The 23,347-nt window shown below is 45.3% G+C and overlaps 1 protein-coding gene across 1 annotated transcript in view; it reads left to right on the top strand.

Moving 5' to 3' along the window:
- LOC147879815 (SAGA-associated factor 29 homolog B-like) overlaps window positions 1-22,362 on the top strand; it is a 65,796-nt gene extending 43,434 nt beyond the window's left edge. The window contains exons 4-9 of the mRNA XM_087371700.1: window positions 10,805-10,917; window positions 11,024-11,109; window positions 11,291-11,341; window positions 21,188-21,338; window positions 21,527-21,540; window positions 22,077-22,362. Of these exons, the coding sequence (XP_087227826.1) occupies window positions 10,805-10,917; window positions 11,024-11,109; window positions 11,291-11,341; window positions 21,188-21,338; window positions 21,527-21,540; window positions 22,077-22,188 (527 nt within the window). The 3' untranslated portion in view covers window positions 22,189-22,362. The remainder of the gene's footprint in view (window positions 1-10,804; window positions 10,918-11,023; window positions 11,110-11,290; window positions 11,342-21,187; window positions 21,339-21,526; window positions 21,541-22,076) is intronic.
- The last annotated feature ends 985 nt before the right edge of the window (window positions 22,363-23,347 follow it).

Here is a 23,347-nt window from a genome sequence, read left to right as displayed (position 1 = left end):
CTGGAATTTCCTGGCATTACTGACCGTGTAACGAAAGAAGGGGATGCCCTTCTCTCGGTGCCCTTCATCTATCCATTCCCATTCCTCAGGGTCCCACTGCAAAAACTTAATTGGGACACCTCCATAGAGCCACAGTCTCCATGAGCCAAGGGCGAGGAGAAGCGGGTCAGGATCCAAGTACCACTGTGAAAGAGAGCCATACTCCATGAAGCCCACTATCCTAACTGGCTGAAACGGTACCTCCAACAAGATATCGTCTGTGGATCTGGACAGCCTGCCCCCCGAAGAAACATCAAATACTAAGGCATCCTCATGTGGGTCAAGAAAAGCAATCACCTGTAAAGGAACTCCCAATCTAGAAAATGCCCCCATCCAGGTGGAGCAAGTAATAGGCATGTCATCTGTGTCCACCCAATCCAAGGGCAAGCCTGCATCAATCAGTTGGACTCTCTCTGCACTCCCTCTGAGATGAAGAACCATCTGGGCCTGTTGGTCTGCAGGAAGCTTCCTGAAGCTTTCCATACTCCCACTGTAGATGCAGGGCCCCTCTCCCATCTTGGCCACTGCATGTAAGGAGAAGCTCAAAGTGGTCTGCCAAGCTCATCCAAAATCTTGTCATTCCACATGATAGGCTGCCTTTCAATCTCTTCACGGGTGGATGGGGGAATCCTGCGAAGAGTACTCCTGAAACTGGCCCATGCTTTCAGGATAGAAACCATAAGAGGGGAAGAGGGAGACCTGAGGTGGGCTGTGGTGAAAACCCATCTAGTACCGTGTGTCCAATTCTCTCCTGAAGTGGGCGTGCGAGACTGTATGCATCTGATAAAAAAATCCTTCCAAGGCTCTTGTCCTGGCATAAGCCCTCTCACAACGAACTTGCAGAGTAAAGCTCTGCACTGTGGATCTGGGTCGATGATATTCAAACCCCCTTCTCTTGTAGGAAGAATCAAGGTCTCCCAAGCCACCGTGGCTGTAACATCAGTTGTGCCATCTAGACCACTCCATAAAAAGTTTCGTACAGGCCTCTTAAGATGAGTGATACAATCCCTAGAGTGGCACCAACAAGAGCATACAAACCATGCTGTGGCTAGAAGAACTTGGTTAACCACCACCACCCTGGAGGCCAAGTCAAGTTTGGCTGAGCTCTAGAAAAGGAGCGTTCTTTTGATGCTTTCCAACACCGGAGCAAACTGTTGTGAGGGAGAGATGCCCACCCCAACCTGGCAGCCCAAATATCTGACGGAGAAGCCCATCTGTACCCAAGTGAAGCCAATATCATTACCCCAATCTGGGGTGTCATCCTCGCAAATCCAAAAACCATTGGATTTATACCAATTAATGTGTGCACGTGCAGCCGTGCAAAATAAATCCAAGGCTGTCCGGAAGGAAGTGAGTGTCCTGGGGGAGGCATCAAAAAAACAGCTGTGTCATCTGCCAACTCACTATCCAGGAGCTCTTCTTCTTGGCGGATAGGAAGCCTCAGCCCATAAATATCAGCTTGAGATCTAATGTAGATACTCGTAGCTTCCGCCACAAACAGAAAAAGAAACGGGGCAAGAGGACATCCCTGGCAGACGGATCTGGAAATCTGAAACCTGTCCCCTCTTACCCCCCCAATGAGCAATTGGCTATGGGCTGATCTGTAGAGAGAGGATACTCCTCTAATCCACGCATCTGAAAAACCAAAGCGAGATAGAGTACCCTCTAAAAAAGCCAAGTCTACTCTGTCGTAAGCTTTCTCAAAGTCCAAGAGTAGAATGGCCAATCTCTGGCGGCTCTGCATGGCCCATTCTAAGGCCTCCCAAAATGAGAAAATATTATAAAAAATGCTTCTGCCATGCACAAACCCTGTCTGCGTGTCATGAATCAAATCTGGAAGAAAAACCTGTAGCCGCAGACTGATGGCTTTTGCGAGAATCTTGTAAAAAGTGCCCAAAAGAGTCATGGGTCTCCATTGAGACACAAGATTCCTATTACCCCCCTTTGGGATGAGATGAATGAGACCATTTGTAAGTGAGTCCGGCATCTCACCAGAGTCCCACACGCCCTGCAGGGCTGATGTAATGTGATCACCAATCTGCTCCCAAAAAGTAATAAAAAAGGAGGGGGTAAGTCCATCTGAACCTGGGACTTGCTTTTGTGAAGGGCAAGTAATGCAGTCTTGAATTCTGCATTGGTGAAAGGTGCATCCAGAGAAACATACATCTCATCCTTCACCAATACAGGGATACACTGCCAAATAACCTCTCTGGCATCATCAATGGCCTGGATCTACAGTAAGAAGGGATGCAAAAAAATCTGAAGCTACACGCATGACAGCATCATGATCTGACTGTAACACCCCGTCTGAGTCAACAAGTTGCGAAACACTATCTCTACTATGTCTGGGCCCATGAGTAGAGAAAAAGTGTTTGTTGACCTTGCCACCCATCTGAATCCAAAAGGATTCCCGTGCATGAAAGGCATACTCTGCTCTCTGATCCAACAATGTCTGCAAATGAGCCCTTGCTGCAGCAAGGCGCTCCTGAATCCAAGCATCTGTGGGCCTCTTCTGCTCTTCCCTCTGAAGGGACGCTAATTGCTGGCGTATACCAATCTCACATCTCCTAGAATCAGCGACTGAATGATAATAGTCACTAATTCCGGATAAGGCTGCAGCTACCTGAGATGGATGGACAGCTCCACCCTGTATGTGAGAAATCAAAATCTGTAAAATATCCTCCGTGAGGCTCTCCTCTGCATAAAAAGCATCCGGAATCTTGACACTCCGATGAGGCTCAAGAATCTGCAACACCACTGGAAAATGATCTGAGGTGGAAACCCCAGTAGAAATACATACAGATCCTCCAGATCTGCACTTGTGGAAGATGGAGGAGAAGGACCTACCAGGCCTCTATTAGCAAAACTGGAGCTGGGGGTTGAGGAGGCCAGTGACTGGGGAGAAGAGGAATCAAGAGCCCTCATCTACGCCTGCACTTTCTCGGTTGTCCTGATTGTGGCAGGAACAGTCTGCGGGGAAGAAGTACCTATAGTCCCCTCGTGGTCAGAAACGAAGGGGTCAGAGACCAAAGTGATTGGGGCTGGTGGATCTAAAGGCCCCTCCTGATGTGGAACTGTAGTGTCTGGGGCTGCAGCAACATCCACCTCTGGAGTCTGGAAGGCGTCTGTCTGAACAGGATCAAAAGTCTCCTCCTGAGGTAAGGGAGCCGCTTTGATAGCTCTCCATCATGGTACTGGGTGTGCTGCGGGCATTGGGTGCCCTGCTGCCCCTGGTGGTCCTGGGGTGCGCGAAGCAGGGCGCCCTGTTGCTCTTGGTGGTCCTGGAGTGCGTGGTACAGGGTGCTGGGGAGGTGCAATCGTGGTAGTACATGAAGGAGCCACACCAGAAGACAGAAAGATCCTCCTTGAACCCAAAGCCAGGGGATTAGCTTTGAGAACAAGGGCTGTGGACTCGTGGGAGTCGAAAACCACTTGGAAGAATCCATGTCCCAAAAGTCGAATATCCCTGAGGTGAGGGGTGAGGTCTCCTAGTAACGCCGCCAGCATCCAGTCTCTAGCCTGTGATCTAGAAGGGTGTGACCCAAAGATGCGGGCGAAAAGTGATGTGGAGCCCTCTAATTCCACATCTTTCTTGAGCTGCTGCAGCTCGTCTTCTGAAAAAATGACGGTTCTCGCGGCCGGTGGAGGTGGACGGAGATTGGCTGAATGTGGATCCATTCGCCAATCGATGTGAAAAGGCCAAATCCAACACTGAAAAAGCTCCATCCGTGAAACTACTGCCCAAGACGCCTTGAACGCGGGCGCAGGAAGAAGGAGAAAGAGAGGGTAGGAGAGAGGGGAAGGGAAGGGAAAGAGAGGGGCAGGAAGAAGGGGAAAGAGAGGGGAGACAGAGGTAGGCTGAGGGGGAGGCATGGGGAGCTGAGATAGGAAGGAAGGGGGCAGGGAGGGAGAGGTAGGAGGTTTTTTTAAAAAAATTTAATAAACTCTTTTATTTTTTTCTTCTTCTTCTTCAGTGGGGTCACCTTGGGGGGGAGAGCAGGGGGGGGGGGGAGAGCGTGGGGGAGGGAGGGGGGCGGGGGAGGAGAAGGGGGCGGGGGGGCTGGCAGGGGAGAGGGAGGGCGGAGGAGAAGGGGGCAGCGGGGAGGGGGAGAGCAGCGGGGAGGGGGAGAGCAGGGCGAGGGAGGGGGGCAGGGGAGGAGAAGGGGGCGGGGGGGGCTGGCGGGGGAGAGGGAGGGCAGAGGAGAAGGGGGCAGCGGGGAGGGGGGCAGCGGGGGAGGGGAGAGGAGAAAGGGGCAGCGGGGAGGGGGGCAGTGGGGGGGGGCTGGCGAGGGAGAGGGATGACGGGGGAGGGGACGGGGGAGGAGAAGGGGGGCGGGGGGGCTGACGGGTGGGGGAGAGGTTGGGCAGGGAGGGAGAGGTAGGGGGTAGCGGGGGGGGGAGAGGGAGAGGGAGGGTGAGGGAGGAGGGAGAGGGGGCTGCGAGAGGTAGGGGGTAGCGGAGGAAGGGGAGAGGGAGGGTGAGGGAGGAGGGAGAGGGGGCTGGCGAGACGGGAGGGAGAGGAGGAGCAGCGAGGGGGGGGCAGCGAGGGAGAGGGAGAGGGGGCTGGCTGAGAGAGGGAGAGGGAGAGGGAGAGGGGGCTGGCTGAGAGAGGGAGAGGGGGGGGCAGTAGCTCACGGGGAAGAGCAGCAGCTCATCTGCCTATGCTCTTTCTTAAGGCACTCTTTGCAGCAATCTTTTTTTGATTGTAGGGGGTTTATCACTTCTTATGAGGAGATCAGGGGATTTAAAGGGAAGCCTCTGAGGATTGAGTTGAAGGAAGGTGCTAAACTTGTTTTTCAGAAAATAAGGAGATTAAGCCTGGAACAGAGAGATGTGCTGAAGGAAGAGGTGGATAAGCTTCTCAAGGCAGGAATAATTTATCCTGTAGTTCACTCTAATTGGATAAGTCCTGTGGTCATAGTACCAAAAGATGTAGACAAATGGAGAGTCTGTGTTGATTACAAACCTCTGAATGCAGTGCCAAAGAGAAACCACTATCCTCTGCCTTTTCTGGATGATATTCTTGATAAAGTGGCGGGTCATGAAATGTACAGCTTGTGTGACGGATATTCAGGGTACTTCCAGATAGCCATAGCCCAGGAAGATCAAATCAAGACTACCTTCATTACCCCCTGGGGCTGTTTTTGTTACAGGAAAATGCCTTTTGGAGTTACCAACGGCCCCTTGCACTATCAGGAGAATTCAGATATGATTTTATCACCCTTCCTAGATTAATTTTGTAAAGTGTTTATTGATGACATCTGTGTGTACAGTGGAAGAAGGGAGCACTGTGGAAAGCTGGATCAGGTATTCTATGAGATTGATAATAATGATGGTCAATTAAATCCTAAGAAAACTCAGTTAGCTTGGACCAGCATTAAAATATTGGGGCATATTGTATCTGAGAATGGGATTGAGCCGGATCCAAGTAAAGTAAAAGCTTTAGTTATGCTGTCCTCTCCTGAGAATACCAAGCAGTTGCATACCTTTTTCCAGAAGGTGAAGTATCTGTCGAGATTTATTCATATGTTATCTCAGATTTTGTATCCCCTTCAGCAGGTGGTAAAATCTGAGCCTTTGAAATGGACGACAGAGAGTGAAGAGGTGTTTGAAACAGTTAAGGAATCCTTGACTCATATTTCAAGTGTAAAGCTACCAGATTATTCCATGACTTTTTATGTGAATCCGCCGTCTGTGGGACCAGATGCTATTGGTGCTATTCTTTTGCAACAGGGAGAGGGTTCCAGATATATGAGGCCAATCTACTATGCCAGTAGGGTGAAGAGTGAAGTAGAAAGAAAGTATTCAGCGGTTGAACTGGCTAGCCTCTTGTATGCCTGTAGGAGATTTCGGTCTTATCTATTGTCCAGGCCTTTTGTGGTTCTCACCTCATGTTCACGACTGCCTCATATGTTGAATAGTACAAACATCTCCAGGAGCATGAATAAATGGATAGTAGAGTTACAGGAGTACTCTTTTACCTTCTTGGTTGAGAACTCTACCAGAGCTTCCTTGGTTGATCTCCTCACCTATAAGGAAGGACCTATTTTAGTTGAAGATGTGGAGAAGAACATTGACATGAATGAAGAAAAAGTACTAGAGGATGCATTTGTTTTACACTTTGATGGATCTTACAAAAAAAGTTTAAATAAAAGTACAAGAGGAATTGTCATTTATGATCTGGAGGAAATGAGATTTGGAAAATGGGAATTCAACTTGAAGCCAACAATAATAATGAAGCTGAATATGGAGCCCTCTTTGAAGCTTTGAAAGTATGCATTAGTCTAGGTATTAAGAGACTCATGATTAAGGGAGATACTCTGTTGGTTGTGAAGCAAATTTTAGGTGTCTGGAAGGTTAAGCATGTTCATCTGAAGAGATGGATAAGTGCTGTGAAGAAACTGTTAAATCAATTGGATGCCTGGACACTCCAGCATATTGAAAGAGGTAAGAATGTAAATGCACATGATGCTGCGCAGGAAATTACAGCAGCCTATGTTGATGCAGTAGGAGTGCAAGAACCCTTATACAAAGGAAGGGAGACATTAGCTTGTGAGGAAAGCTTCCTGTTAACTGGTAAAGTGCCTGAAGAAGTTCCGAAACAAAGAAAATACAGATTTATTAAAAGCTGTACTTCTTATTGTCTGATAGATGATGTTCTTTATATGAAAGGGGCTGATCTGGTGCTCAGAAGAATTCCTTGGCATGAGGAAGTTTTTCATATTTTACAAGCTAATCATGAGGGAGTATGTGGAGGACATTTTGCTTTCAAAATCATGCTGAGAAAAGTACTTACAGAAGGATATGTGTGGCCATCCCTCCAGAGAGACATAAGACATTGGTACAAGTCATGCCTACAGTGTCAGCAAATGAGTAAGAGGATCTTACATCCAGAACTCAGAAATATCATACTTAAAATATTTTCGAAGGGAATAGATGCCATCGGTGTCAATGCAAAATCTGTATGTAAGTTTGTGTATGAGGATATCTGCTGTAGATTTGGTGTACCACTAGAGTTGCTTTCTGATAGAGGTCCAGGTTTCAGGAGTGAACTGATGGATTTATTATGTGGTAAGCTGAAGATTAAACATAGATATGCAAGTCCCTATTACCCCCAATGTAATGGGATGAATGAAAAATTTAATGGTTTGTGTACTAATATCATGGGAAAGATCATGACAACCTATGAGAAGGAGTGGGATCTTGCTTTGCACTGAGCTTTATGGGCTTACAGAGTTGCAGTAAAAGAAGGCACCCAGTTTTCACCATTTCATCTTGTTTATGGGAAAGAAGCTTTGTTGCCCTTGGAAGTAGAAATTCCTGCATTACAGATGTTAATGAAGATAAATGACGATTCAAATTCTACTTTCCAGAACCGGTTATTGGATTTGCAGGAAGTACAACTAGATAGGCAAAAGGCAGTGGAACATTATGCTTTAGTTCAAGAGGAGAATTAGAAGAGAGCAAACAGGAAATTCAGGGATAAGAAAATCAAGGAGGGTGATCTGGTTTTGAGATACAACAGTAGTCTGGATTCTACCTTTAAGAAGAAATTTGTGACCAAATCGGATGGACCTTTTCGTGTGACGAAGAAATTAAAAAATGGATCATATCAACTTGAGGATTTGGATGGTCAGCAGCATAAGAACAGAGTTAATGGCTTCAGACTAAAGAAATACTTTCATAGGATCATGAGTGTGGGTGGTTGTGGACTTGCTGTGATGAAACCAGATAAGCCGGAAGACCTCATGGATGAGGATATCTCTGAAGAAATGCAAATCTTATATACCTCTATCTGCAAGACATGAATGTCTGCAGACTTGGGGATGGGCAAAATGATAGGACAAAATCTGTATCAAGTTTTTTTAGCACTGTATATAGCTGTGGGTAGGCATATAGTTGTACACATCTAGGGTAGGTGTGGGCTTTTGGCATTTGTGGATTTTTCTTTCACAAGCATGATGGACTGATGTATATTTTTTTGAGATAATAAAGTATGTTTTGCAGGGACTTCATGGGAAATGATGAAATGCAATGTGGTTGTACCAGACTTCCAGAGCAAGGGTGTCTAGTGTGTGATTAAGCGAAATGTTTTTGGGGTCATGTAAAGTCAAGTCATGAAGGGCTTTTTAATATTTTCTTGAGTCAATGTGCACTTGCATGTTATAGGAATTTGATATGTTATGGTGTCCATGTCAAAGGGCTTTTCATGTGTGTGTACGGGGTTGCATGCAAGTCTTAATGTGCATGCTAATGTGTGTGGGAATTGTGTGACTAAAGGTCCAAAATGTGCATTCAATGTGATTTGGGGGGAAATGTCTTGAGAGTGGTAAAATGTCACTGATGAGGTGGCAGATTGGGCTGAGGTGGCTGGACTAATTAGGAAGGCATCCTGCTCATGCAAAGGTGGCTACGTGATGGATGAAGGGATGCTTCTAGTCAACGAGCTGGACATAGATGAAGGTGACAACTTGCAGGAAGAGGATCGCGGGCTGAGGAGCACTCAGGCATGGAGAAACACTACACCGGGGGGTGTATGCGAGTCGTGTGAAAGATGCCTAAGGGTAGCCTTGCATCGGGTGACGTGCGTGGGTTGAGGGCTGGAAAGAGCCGTACGAGTTTGTACGGGCTGATGCAGGGGATCGTGTACGGGAGGAGCAATTGAATGCCAGCTAATGCTGCTGATACAGCGACGTACAGACGGACATTAAATTCTATGTACGGGCTGGTACGGAATCTCAAGCGTGGGCTTGTACGGGCTGCAGTACGAGTTTGTACGGGCGTTAATTGCTGATTGGTACGGGCTGTTAGTATGGTGCCTTGATTGCAGGCTGTACGGGTATGTACGGGTCATTAAAGATGTCTTCTACGAGCTGTACGGCGGATGGTCGTCATTAAATGCAGGCTGTACGGAGTACTGTGCATGGTTGTACGGGGTGTAAGTACCTGCTGTCGTACGTATGACTGTACGGCTGCTTGTACGGTGAACGTACCTGCAGGTTTACAGATGATTGTACCCGCTAGTTCTTCTTTTTGACAGGTTGTGGGCACGAGGGTCATAGGCTGGCCGTTGCCTCAAGTTGTGTACTCATGGTTGGGCAGTGTTAAATGCTAACTACCTGGGAGTGAGCAAAGCAATGATTACAAAGGAATACACACAGAGGTTATGCTTGGGGGTCTTGCTGGCCATTGAGCAGTGGGCTGTGGGTTCATAGTATTCTGAGGCTGACTGTTTTCTGAGTTTTTTTGGGGGGAAGTTCAGTTCTAAGTTCAGTCTGTTTCAGGCTGTGTAGTCTTTCCCCTCTTTCAAAGAGTCTGTGTGTTCCTGTGTGTGTGTTCTAGTCAGATTGTGTGGGAGATTGACTTGTTATTTGTGTGCTCTGGATATCTGCTTTGGAACCTGGCTCATAAGCTCATCATCTACGAGCCCACATTGCAGCTGATCCCTATGAAGTCTTCTCACCTATCTGACGTGGTGAAGTACATAATTCCTGGTTGTCTTTCTATTTTTTCCTTATCACCGTGAATGGTTAGGACGTTGACACAAGGATGTGCATGGTTCAGACTAGTTAGTCACCCCCATGGTAGATTCTTGTAAGAATCACCCTCAAGCTAGAGGTCAGGCAACCCCGGACCACCCGTACTCCTAGGAAGACTGTGTGTCCCATATTGTGCATCTAGACCTCTCCATCCTCCACGTTCTCTCACATGACGTGGTATTTGATGTGGGCATGCTTGGTCTAGCATGATCCACATGATTCTTGGCACATGGTTGCAATGACTGCTACATACTCAGCTCAGTCGATCAAGAGCAATGGTTTTTTTATTCTTGCTCACCCAAGAAATATTGTCACTATTGAGTGAAAAAGTGTAACCTATTGTGGGTAACTCGCCCTTCCTATCCACCCAATCACGACATGAATCACTTTTAGTTGCAAGGTTTTGCGCACAACAGATCCCAAAATGCATTGTACCTTGATAGACCCAAGGATCTATTGGCTGCCTACTGGCTGGCTGTGGAATGTGCCGTATACTCATGCACAAAAGTGTTTCCTGATCAACACTTATGTGAACAAGTCTAGAAAAGGCTAGTGCAGAATTATGGTTTTGGAAACCGTAGTTGACTCAGCCATGTGAGGTCCACGGTCCACCCAAAAAAAACAAGCAGACAAAGGATTACGCAAATGTATCTGAGCACTTGCCATATCTTAGGTTAATTGATGCTTATTTTTAGAAAACAACCAGTACTTGGTCGAAAAATTGCATGTTAAAAATCCCTAAGTCCAGGTTTTGACATAACGTGGCTAGATACAATTAGGGTGGTCTTAGGGATGAGATGCCTAAGACACCCTATACCTTATATAAGTGTGAGTGTTGTCTCATTTGGGGCAGTATTGGAGTTGGGGCCTCCTGAGAATACACAGCTAGGATTTAGCACATCCACACCTAAAACATATGTGCGCGGATACACAGCACTAGGTGGTTTCTTAAGATGGGGTACAATGCCTTTAAGAATTAAGTAGTCTTGCTCTCTTGAGCTTGTAGCATCATAACAATTTTGCTTTATGAGGGGAACATTGAAATACTGCCCTCTTTGTTGTTAATGACTTCACCATGTTTATGGCATGCCGTATACTAGATTGCTTTGTCACCGGGACCAAGACTTTTGTAACCAATGTTTAGGGCCTCGTAGTTGTAGTTGAGGCCGCTGATTTATACTCTGACATAAGATGAGCTAATGAAGTACTGATATTTTGTTGAACAGAAGGTGGCGAACAGAAACGGAAACGGATGAAAGCAGATGCAGATGCATCCCGCTTAGCTTCACCATCCCTTACACTTCGATCACCTGGAGAAGTGGTCCTTGTTGGAGATCAGGTTTTGGCCCTTCTGGTTCAGATATTGTCTGTTCTTCTTATGACACGAAGTCCAAATGGGACAGAATTGATGCTGTGATTTTATGTAAAACTTTATCAACATGCAGGTTGCTGCAAGGATATCACCTGATAATGCTGACAAGGATGAATGGATAGTTGTGAAAGTCATCCGCTTCGATCGTGAATCAAACAGGTTTGTGCATTTTTATCTTAATGCATTTCAAAAACCTTACTCTGAGTAGGAAGAAAGTAAGGTGTCTTCTTGCTGGAACATAAGATGCAGATAGATATGTTTGCAGGCATGGGCTTTCCAAATATGGTTTGAGCTTGTTTTCTCCTCCTTTCACCAGTTCAAGCAATTGGCATTTCTGCAGGTTGGAAGTTATTGATGAAGAGCCTGGTGATGATGAAGAAAGCGTGCAAAGGTTATTCTGTGCCCTTCTTCACTATACAGATGACAGGAGAGTTGTTGCTTATTGTCTCTTTGGTAGATTTCTGCAGCTATTAGTTTCAGCAGTGTGAGAGAGGGTCTTCTATGGGCTATGCATGTACAATGATAAAATGCACATTGATATTCCAGTTCAGAGAATATAATGGATGAATTGATATGAGAAATCCTAGTGTCAGGAAATATTACTAAGCAGCCATAGTGCATATGCTGCCATCATCCAAGGATAGTGCCGAGGGTGGCAGAAGAGCCAGATATTTGTGTGGTTAAAATATTGAGCTTCAACATATGTATGCGTTTGAGGGACATATGAGGATTATAGGAAGGTGAACTTCCCAAGGGGGCTGTGGGTGTGGTTCATGGTTGATTCAAAGTTCCACCTGATTTAAGGTGTTGTTTGAAGTCCGTGCCGTTTGCAATGCACCCATGCTTCCATCAAGCACCTTAAAAAACCCCCTTAAAAGTGGCGGCAACTCCTTTCACATGGGTTTTGGCATGTTCTTTCATGATTCGATCCTCTCTCAGCCCTCTCTTTACCACCTTGCCTTCTCTTTGCCCTCCCTCAGCACCCATACCATCTCTCAACCCTTGCCCTTCATTAGCAAAATGATTTTCCCAAAACAATGCCTTGCAATTCCATTGCTGTTGTTGTGCAGAGGTCTTCCATTGAGCACCATTCATCACTAACAATCAGCCTCCTAACTTCCAAGTCCATTAAAAACCCTTCCAGCTCATGAATTCACCAACATCATGTATGTGTAAGCAAATCTACTATGTGCTCTTGAGCAGCTCTTTTGTGCTCTTTTCTTGAAATTTTTAGGGATTTCTGCTTGCAGACTCTTTTTACCCTTATCTACTACTTGTGCAACCCAATCCAATCTCCCAATGTCCTCAAAAAACAAATCCAAACTAGCAAATGCATGTAGCAGAATTCTAGACTTGTTTCTGGAAGATAGTTGGGCCTAAGCTGACATAGCTTTAAGAAGAGTCAATAGGCAGAATACAATTGGAGGCATAATCTATAATTACTAGGACCACATTCTCAGGTCAAATCCTCTCAATGGCATCTTTCAAAATCCCAAAGATAAACTCACTTGACTTCTTTTCACCATCTAACAACGAAGGAGAAACAAAAGGTGATGTGGCTGAAGTACCTGGAACATAGAAAAAGCGATCTTAATACAAAGTATTCTGGAATTAAGGACGGGACCTATAGAATCCTAGGAGAACATCAGACTAAAGCCACTCCTTCTTAGTTGTAGGAGGGAATCACAATGCTTCAGTAAATGGAACAATAACAAAAGATGAAATTGTGTAGCAAAAATCTGGTCATAACACTGGAATCTCTGTCAGATGCCCAAAACTCAGCTAATAAGCAAGATGAAAACAGAGTCCTAATACTTCCTTCATCCTCCCACCATGAAGGCACTGTTACAATCAGTTCCCATGTTGGAAGAGTTAGGAATCCAATTCCCACAAGTAAACATAGGTAAAAACAGTGGAAATCCCTCTAACTTTCTCAACAGAAACTCATCCATAGCTCAATCTTAGTTCAATGATGAAGTAGTTGATAAAAGAGAAGCTAGATGGTGTCAAAACCCAAGATTATTAATCCAACAGTGATCAAAAGGTGTTTGACATGAATTCATCAACGTTAAGTGCAGGAAATTGAGTCTCGGAAGTGAAGAACGTCAACTAGAAGTAGGAACTTATCAAATCACAATATGAGATGATGCTTAGATGTGCCTAGATCATAGAAAAAGAACCCTCGATCAAATCACAATAATCTTAGGGCCTGTTTCTAGTTGAACATAAGTAGTTTTCCTCTAGGACTAGAGATAGTTTCTCACAAAGGGGACGGCGATGCTATTTTGGGAGCTATAGCTTGAGAAAAACAATAGAAATCAAAACACGTAGACAGGGAGAGATCAGATAGGGCTGAGGTTGCCAGACTACTTGGCATGGTACAGAGCTTCCCGGACTCTCTTTTTCTAAGAGGTCAGCTCTCTACAGACATCAGAGACTGGAGGATCTGCAAGTCAGGAGAGCTCAGTTTGGATACTACTCAGTAGACTTTTTGGGTACAGAAGAGACACAGATGCTTCAGAGAGTCTTTTAGGGCAGTTGGATAGAGATATTCTTTTGAAAGCTTGCCGATACTTAAAGATTATGTGGGAGTATTGCAGACGGATCCTCACCATTTCATGGAGACGATTCTGATTTCTACTAAAGTCTCTATAAAGTAGATCTAGTCACCGTTGAGATTGCTAGTGTGATAGAGGAGGTTTGGGAGCATGTCCCCTAGATGGCCTCGGATAGGATCTGCCACATGCTTGATTGTCCACTCACTCATCAAGAGATCATAGATGCATTATGTGAGCTTCCCATTGATAGATGCTGAGGCAAGGATGGTTTGTCTTCGCTCTTTTTTAGAACTTTGTGGGATATCATTGGACCTCATCTCTTATCCGCCTTCTTAGAGGTTTTCTGGCAGCAGGATAGTGTTGTGTGGAGGAAAAGGACCTGCATTTCAGTAATCCACATCAGTTAATCAGGGCTGTCCTCTTGCACCTTATCTTTTTCTTTTTGTGGTTGAGGCTATGGGTTGATTTATGCAAACTACTAGTCAGGGCACTGTCACGTTTTCTCTCTCGATTAGGAAGCATATTTTTATAAAAAAGAGAAAATGAAGTATCTACTATCTTGTTTATCTGTGCGAGGTTCTAAAATATCGATCTTCAAATCTCACTTTGTCTTTAATGCTTCGTGTCACTTGTCTGAAAGCTAAATGCTCGTATTCTTCATGCGATGGAGAGGCTAGTAGAATAGTTGGTGACGAGATTATAGTTACCATAATAACGCTCACCATGATATATAAATTCCACCTTTGAGTATCCAGGGCTTTAATTAAATGATGTGACTTTACTCCATTCAAAGATGTTTGATTTACTTTTCTTCGTGTCTGATGCAGCTTAATAAAAACACAGAGATATTGCAGCATTTCACACTCAAGCATTTAAGTGCCTTGATCGTTCTTTATTGGAGCTTCATGGCTCTTTCACCAAATGTGCTTGGGTTATTGCATGACTTGAGTGCCTTTTAAAAGAACTTAAGAGATGATTTGCAATGCCATCCTCTAGACTTCAAGCTGGATATCACCCATACTTTTGTTGGCTTTTGGTTGGTCGCCTTGATTTCCTAGTGCAAGGTGGTTACCCATGTCTTTTGGTTGGTCGCCTTGACTAGTTAATAGTCCCAAGGCCATCAAATTCATGTAATCCCAACATCACTACCTTTGAGCAATCATTGCCATTCTCCATAGCCTCGAATGACCTACTTGTAAATATAAGCTATTGTACAACCTAATGTTTTTTGCTCTTCAAGCAAATGTGTCTTAAGATGGAGTTGACAAGGCATCATTATCCGACCGTTCCCGGCCTTCACGAGGAAGCTCCATCTTGTGAAGTTATGCATAACGGTATGATGGTTTCATCGTGTCTCTGCCTATAGGGCCACAATTAGCTTGCTTATCAGCTTGGGAGCATTAGAGAATCCCATGTCGAGGTGGGCCATTGGACATCCCACAAAATGAGAATCAAAAGCAAAGGGGCCAAATGAAAGCCGAAGTTTGGGTTGTCAAAACTTGTTTCGAAAAAAAATTGGGAGCGTTCCTCCCCTGCAAAGAATCACACGATTCTTCTGCAACAAATTGGACCTTGTTTCAAGCATGATTGAAGAAGTTGAGGGTGAGTCCATTTGGGACCTAGGGGTGAGAGATACGGTGAAATGCCCTGGAGAGAGCACTAATGAGGTGTATTCCTTCTGGCAATATTATGTTCTTCATCAAGGAGTTCTACAAGTGATTGCACCACTTCTATCACTTTGGATTCCTTCTTCCTCAAATGCTAATGTTTCATCAAGGAGTTCTACGAGTGATTGCACCACTTCTATCACCTGTTACTCCTCTTGGGACTTCTTGTGGGTGTATCTTTGCACATAGTCCTCCACTTGTTCATTGATCTCCTCTTTGATTCCTTCTTTCCCTGAATTTGCATTTATCACGGACATATTTAGTGTGCCCTTTCAAGATTTGGCAACAACTGGTATTTTATAGCTAGACTTCACACTCATTGCGACCCACCATCTCTCGCCATATTCTTTGCTATGCCAACTCATCTACTTGAGTTTGTCCATCGTGAACCTGCTCTGATACCAATGAAACATGAGGGCTCAAAACTCCCCTAATGGACCATTTGCTTGAAGTTTCCCGCATAAGATCTAAGACATCTTTGATCCAGTGTACAGGAAACCTAATGCCTCATAGTGGACTCTAAAAAGGTTCTATCCACCCTATCATAAGCCTTCTTAAAATCAAGAAGTAAGATTGCTAGAGGGTGTGACTTCTATTAGGCCCAAGTAACAACCTTCCGGAAGGTGAAAATGTTGTTCAAGATCCACGCTCTTGAACAAACCTTGTTTCTATGCCATGTATATGAGGTCTGGGATGAAGTACCGGAGATTCAAGAAATCGCCAAGCTCTTGTAATCTATGTCTAGGAGGATAATTGGATGCCATTGGGCTCCTAATGGCTCCTCTGACTTAAAAAATTTGTATCCACTAATCTGTGCATCGTTTTGATCTCACATCAATTGCATCGCAATCGTAATTTTTCAAAGAAAATTCATGTATGCTCAGATGGGTGGGAGGCTGACAAAGGGAGGCGAGAGTGAGGAGCGCAGGTGTGCTGCACACATGAAATTAATCATCTGCCCTCTCATAGCCGAGGCAGTTAAGAGAAGGGAGGCAACCGGAGAGGGAGGAAGCCGGCAGATGAGGCGGGTGAGAAAGAAAGAAAGAAAGAAAGAAAGAAAGTTTATTAAAGTCTTCGGAAGACTGATGGGTCTATGAGACTGTGAAAATCCTGATACAACGAGCTGTGGTAGTGGAGCTACTAAACGAGCGTCCATACCAATGCAAAATGCAAAATGCAAAAAATGCAAAAATGCAGAATGGCAGTACTAAGTCCTAAGTACAACATAGTCATGTCGATGGTCGACTATATATCAATCTCAGCATCATCATCAATATCATCATCATGTCGGTCACTCAGAGGTGCAGTCCTGGCACGTCTCCTGGTCGTAGCTCTGCGTCTAACCAGGGCTACTGTGACCCCCGTCGGTCGGGGGCTCCGACTCTAAACAAGGAGGGGATGTCTCCAAGTGTGATCTGTGTGTCGACCCTCTGTCTGAGCTGTCGGGTCACGGGCTCCGAGTCACGGTCATGTCGAGGCCTCGTCTCGTTGGGGTCCATGTGATCTAGCTGAAAGAACTCCGTGATAGAGCTCTGAGAGGGATCAACTGAGGAAGAAGTCTGCTCCTGTCCCCGTGCTCGGAGTATCCTCTCGCGGTGTCTAAGTGCCTCATGAATGAAACCTGCGAAACACCGCTGGTCTGGATAGGAGAGGAAATGGGCTAAAATCCCATAACTATCTCTGAAGAGGCAGTGGAAACGTCCTCGGATCTCATAGTACACAAGACACCTGAAGATGAAATGCTCCTTTGTCTCAACCTCGTGCATGTCACATAGTGTGCATATGCACCGCTCCCTGGGTAGTCGCTCTGCTCAGCCGCTCTCGATGTGAAGTCTGTGTGAAGAGACCTGGAACTGCCCAAGAGAGATCCTCATCGAGTGGGGTAGGTGAATCTGTGCGTATCCTGGTGGGTCAATGAAACCCTCCACTGTGATAGGTAAGAAGTGATCTCTGTAGAAGCTAAGCTTCACTGGGAGTTCACTTGGTTCCAACCAGGTCCGAAAAGTGTGTAGCTGTAGTAGATCCTCACGGATAACCTGGTTGACCTCGTGTGATGAGAGGGGAGAGAACGGAGCATCCATGCTATACTGGAAGGGAGGTAGTCTATCCATGTGGAGCCCCAGTCGCTCAAACCATCTCTCTGTATGTGCATACCAACACCTCTGATCTCCTCCTGCTGTAAGTGCCATAGAAGAGGATAGAGCTATCCATGATAGCCTGCTACGCCCCGAGGTATAATCCCCATATTTCCTAACTCGGTACAGATATGTGATGACCTGAAATGCAGCATCTAGCTGTAAAGGGGGTGACCCAAACTCAGCTTGAATGATCTGGTGAGGAACGGATGACTTACCATGAATCATCCGTGATAGCATGAGAACCTGTAGCCGCTCCACATGGGCCCACTCTGTATCCGACAAGTCTGGCCCCCAACAAGGGCTGCCGTACATCCCCGCTGGGCGAGCCAAGGAGTCAAAAAGCAACCCCTTGGTACGTGGATCCTAAAAGTGTGAGCGGAAGCACTGCCTCTCTAGCCTGGCCAATGAGGCATACCCTCTACTCAAGCGTGCCTGCATCGCGGGTCTCATAGTGAAGCTCGGTCCGGAGAAGATAACCCCAAGATAAGTGTATGATGAAACTATCTCAATAGATGACCCGCAAATGTGAACTGCTCCTGACGCATGATGGCTCGAGATGTATTGAAGATCATGACCTTGGTTTTACCTAGGTTGACCTTCAAATCATGAGACTCACAAAGGGACTGTAGTGCGTCTAGGTGTCTCTGAAGACCCTCTGCTGAGGAAGACAAGAGAGCCACATCATCTGCATAGAGCAAAATCTGGATCACGTGCCCGCAAGAGAGCAACCTACACCCCCCTGTGTCTGCATCACTATCTCAAGCTCGTCAATGTAGAGGCCAAACAAGGTAGGCGACAAAGGACACCCTTGTTTGACCCCGATGGTACTCATGATCTCGTCTTTCCTCTCGGATCCTGCCCGAAGTCTACCAGAAACTCTCTCGTAAAGTGCCATGACAGCCCAAATGATCTCCTAGTCATAACCCAAGTCCTGTAGGCGCCGTATGAGGCGGGCTCTCAGGACTGTGTCAAATGCCTTGCGAAAATCCACAAAGAAACAATAAACCCTTTGCTTCCGTGACCTCGCCTCCTCAATGATACATTTGAGTGTTAGAATGTGGTCCATGGTTCCATGATCACACTGGAATCCGGCCTATCCTGCTGCTCTGAGTCCTCGACACTCTGCAAGTCTGCTAACCTCGGAGTCAAGTACTGATGCATAAATCTTGGACATGACATGTCCAATCATAATGGTCCTGTAGTTCTTCGGGCTCATGGGATCCCCTGCCTTGTGGATGGGTGGTTAATCCCATATGCAATGAACTCAGTGCATAGTCCCTCATGATCCTTCGCAGAGAAGGGAGAAAGCCGAGAGATGAGGTGGGTGAGAGAGGGAGGAAGTCGATAGATGAGGGGGGAGGATAAAAGAGCCACGTGAGAGGTGAGAAGCGCGAGCGAGAAGAGGCGAGGAATAATAGTGGTTGAGGCAGACGTCAATTTATTAGTGAAGAGAGGGAGAAAGCCGAGAGATGAGATGGGTGAGAGAGGGAGGAAGTCGATAGATGAGGCGGGAGGATAAAAGAGCCACGTGAGAGGCGAGAAGCGCAAGCGAGAAGAGGCGAGGAATAACAGTAGTTGAGGCAGACGTCAATTTATTAGTGAAGAGAGGCGGTGCAGAAAAGTCAAGAAGGGTAGACGTGTGGAAAATCATGCCTCCCCCATTTATCCCTCCTTTTCCCCCTCCCCTTGATCGCGTCCCCCAAACTAATTAATTGAATTTCTTTTTGGGAATGTTAGGGGCCCCTATTGATAAATGTTTACTCTATCCCCTCCCTTGGGGATGAGGCATATTTGGCCTCAAGAAAGGAAGTGGGGAATTATGCCCCAGTCAAAAGTCTCTTGAAATGCTAGGCAAAGTAGGTTGGTGAAAAGGTCCTAGAAATGTGGAAGAAGTAGTCAACTCCAAGGTCTCTTGCGGGTCAATGTATATCTGTCCAGTCTCATCCCGTAGTCTTTGCAGCTATGCACTTGTTGATTGGGGCCCGTAGTGTGAAAGAAATTTTGGGTCATCCTATCTCCTTGTTGCTGTGTGTTCACCATGCGAATGCAACATGAGTACTAGATGTGATTGGCCTCAATCGCATGCAATTGTACTTTGGCTGGACCTTGTAGGTCTGCCAACCAAAACGGAGTCTGGCATTGGCTTGTTAAGTTGCGTGTTTGAGGTGAGATCCCCCCCAAGTGCTCGCTCCTTCTCTTGAAGGGATTGGTTGATGACTAAGTGCCAGCTCTTGGAAGGTTGCATAGCTCCTCTGAAGAGTCGTGCCTGCCCCTTGTGCCTAGCCACTCTAGGGTCTAGATCTTTAATGATGATGTCCTGAGCTTCTCCTCTTTCAAGAAGAGTCTAGAATCTTGATACGTTACTTAGAGAGCCTTTGGTGGCACGGCTACTCCAAGTGAAGAACAATAGGGGCGTGGTTTGACATTTGTGGTGCATGCCAGAATCCTAGTAGGACCTTCCTACTGCATAGCATGGTCATCATGTTAAAACCGTCCAGCCACAAGAAGCCCATCATGTCTGCACACCAAAGGATTACAAGAGGCTGCCCTGAATATGTGAGAAGTCCAGCTCATGTGAGGAATCACTGCCTCTGATGGATAAAGTGAACTGCTCCCAGAGTTCTTTCTCTGTTGAGAAATCTTTGAGAAGGAGGTGCCTGCATACTTATTTTGTACAAACTCGAGGCTGTTGAAGTCAACTCCAATATATAAAAAATCTACCTTGTGCAAGCACCTCGTGAACCATATCCAAAAGGGCCACCTTTGCTGTCTATAAGCTGGAGCATATACGTTCAGGATGTCAATATTAAGGTCCCCAGCCCCATTCTAACCCAAGCCGCTTTACCCCTTATGATCTCTTCCTAATCATAAACATATGAAGCTAGCGTCTGATTGATCGAGATGCCTATTTCATTGCTTCAGCTCAATGCTGGGAATTAGAGCCGAAGGCTGTCGTTTGAGAGGAGACGTCCACTCCTATGAATTTGGCAATCGAAAGCATGTGCTCCTGTAGCATTTGCATGTCCACCTGACTGCCCACAAGGGTCCCCTGTAGCCCTTGCTGAAGGATTAATAAATGAGTAAGGGAAATCTTAGAAGGGGTAGGGAAAAAAGGAATTTGGGAAAGAAGGATTGGGGGCCTGCTCAAGAAAAGGCTGAGGGGTGCTCGAGGGGGCCTCATTATGTCCTGGGCTGGCAGGGGTCCCCAAGGGCTGAGGTGGCGCATTAGTGTGGCTCACATAGTGGCCCCTGTGGTGGCTCCATTGGTCCCCCTCTTGGAGGATCTACAGGATTCAGGGCCGACTCTTATGTAGGGTGTCCTGGGGGTTAGCCCTTCACATGGGCCTGCTTGGAGGTGAAGTGGAGTTTTTGACAACATAGCTGTAGCATGCTCTTGGCCTGGCTCGGTAGTGGGTCCATGTCTGATCCCTCCTGCATCGGCTGTCGTCTTTAGTCCTCCTGTACCTGCTCTATTTGCGTACTATACTGGTACCCACATATTGCCTGAGGAAGCTGCTTCGAGAGTGGGCTTTGGGGGTGGGGACTGCTGCGTGGAGGGCTACGTTTGTAGACATCTATTCTGGCTGTTTGGGAAGAGGCCTTCTGTTTTTGATGAAATGTATTGTCTCTTGTATGTCAAGAGCCAATCTGCAAAGAGAATGCCATGGTATTCAATATTTAATTCCAGGATCCAAATCACATAATACTCTTAGGTATAGTTGCATTAGGCTTATTACTAATCTCATCATTGAAAGTAAACAAAGATGCATTGTTTTATTTTTTTGGTTTTCAATGCAACATTGGATAATGATACTTTATCACCTAATTCAATGCTGAACACCTTTTAACTTGTTTTTCCATGTTAATTTTGCAGAAAGTACAAGCTTCCGTATACATGTATCATCCCATTTCCTAAAGCTTCAGAACCTGCAAGTGCTCCAGACTTTCCCTTGGGTTCTCAAGTCTTAGCTGTCTATCCAGGAACCACAGCGTTATACAAGGCTACAGTGGCAGTTCATCGTAAGGTATACAAAAGAATTGAGGCAATTAATTATGAAGAGAATTCATTTGAACATCCTGGGTTGCCCCCCATTGAAACTGGGCTGTACTCTTATTAATTATATTCAAGTTTATGGCATTGCTATTTGATCCTTACTGAACCATGGATTGTCCTTTGAATGCACTTTTGTCATCCTTTTGGGAGCAATTGCAGAGGAAAAGTGATGAGTAAGTCCTCTGCTTCCACTTTTACAGTAATTTGTGTTCGGAAAACTCTGTACATTTTGTTTTGGTGATAAACATTGGGTATTGTGGTTTCTAAACTTGCTTGACAGCATGTCCAGATATTTCTTAGGGGCATGCCATTGCCAAACTCTTTATGCTTTGAACATCTTGCACTTTCTGGGGCTCTAAGCTTTCGTTTGAAGTGATCATGTGCACCTTAAGGGCTAGTACAACCTGTTTATTCATAGGTTACCTTCCAAAGTTATTACGATGTGATAACTGATGAACAATTTCCTAATTTGAGCACAGAAAGGGGTTTGAGTCGCATAATGTCTGTATGCTAGTAAGTGGGTCAAATGTCCTGGTTATAGAACCTTGTGTTGAAAATTGATTAGATGTAATTTTGATGAGTTGGGTGTGTCTAGATCCAAGGGAATAGGTTGGTATGCAAAGTATGCCTTATGGGCATATACTACTTTTTAACAAAAGGATTTCTTCCACACCCCAGCATAATGTAATACTTTTTTGTGTCACTTCAGGTATTATGCACTTGAGTTTGATGATGACGAAGAAGAGGGTATAGATGGTCTTCCACAGAGACCAGTACCTTTCTATCACGTCGTCCAACTGCCAGAAGGTCACAGGCAATGAAGAAGACACAGTATCTCTGTGATTTGCAAGACTGAATTTTTCATACAACACTTAGAGAGAGCTGCCAGTTGTCTCTGCTTTTGCTCGCTCGGTATATTTATTGTATCACTATGTGAACTAACGGCTTACACTGTAAACAATGCATTCCCTATCGTGAATAGGAAAAAGCATGTGAATGAGGAGGGAGATTGGAACAAAGAAATAGTGACAATGTTAGGGGTGTGAATGAGGATCACCCCTTGTCAAAGCTGAGCACTTCTCTTGTATTTCACGAGTTTTTGGTTTTGAATATATAATACTATTCACAAAAATCTGAATGGAACCCATAAAAGACCTTGGAAGAATCTAAGAAGATTATCATCTCCATTAACAAATAGGAGGATGTCATCTCCTAAAACAAATAGGAGGAATAACAATGAATATGACAATAGAACTATGCTAAAATATCATGCAACCCACGGATAGCCACTAGAGGATGCCAAGACTCAACCAAAGACCATCTTAAAAGGTGTGAAACTCAAGATTCTACCATAAGCTTCCACAAAGGCATTGCCACAATTACTATCCACGTCAGTCTCATTGCAAGATCGAGAACTCGTTGTAAATCATAGTAGGAGCCTCTGTCCACAACCAAACTCGGATAGAGTGTTCAAACCAGGGCTCAATTAGTCTCAAACTGCCAAGTTAGGTGAGAAGTGCTACAAAGGTCCCAAAGCATCAAATCAGGTGAGAAGTGCTACAAAGTCCCAAAGCATCAAATCATTGTCAGAAATCACAATCATGTCAAATTGCAATCAGCAGATCTTGCTCTAGAGCAAGTCACAATTTGCATGGGACTTGCTAGATCAGTTGTTAGGTCCAACAGAAGCTCAAATGCTTAAATTGTATTCAATTTTCACCTCCATAATCAACGTTGGCAAGCACTTGGATGTAGAAACTAATGGTTGCAAGTGTGGGTTGGTTGGAACTCATGCAAGAAACATCTAGAAGGTCAAGTGCTTAAACTGCATGTTATATTCACCTCCATAATTGACGTTTGCAAGGTCTTGTGCAAGAAAGATGTAGACCTGATGATTCTAGGTGTGGTTGGTTGGAATTAATGCAAGAAACATGTAAAAACTAATGATTCCAGGTGTGGAGTGGTTGGAACTGTGTGTGT

This window comes from Dipteris shenzhenensis, chromosome 33, assembly GCF_047967505.1.
Source record: "Dipteris shenzhenensis isolate YYH24624 ecotype China chromosome 33, Dip_SZ_1.0, whole genome shotgun sequence".
NCBI classification, from domain to species: Eukaryota; Viridiplantae; Streptophyta; class Polypodiopsida; order Gleicheniales; family Dipteridaceae; genus Dipteris; species Dipteris shenzhenensis.
This window is presented reverse-complemented; position numbering and strand designations above follow the sequence as displayed.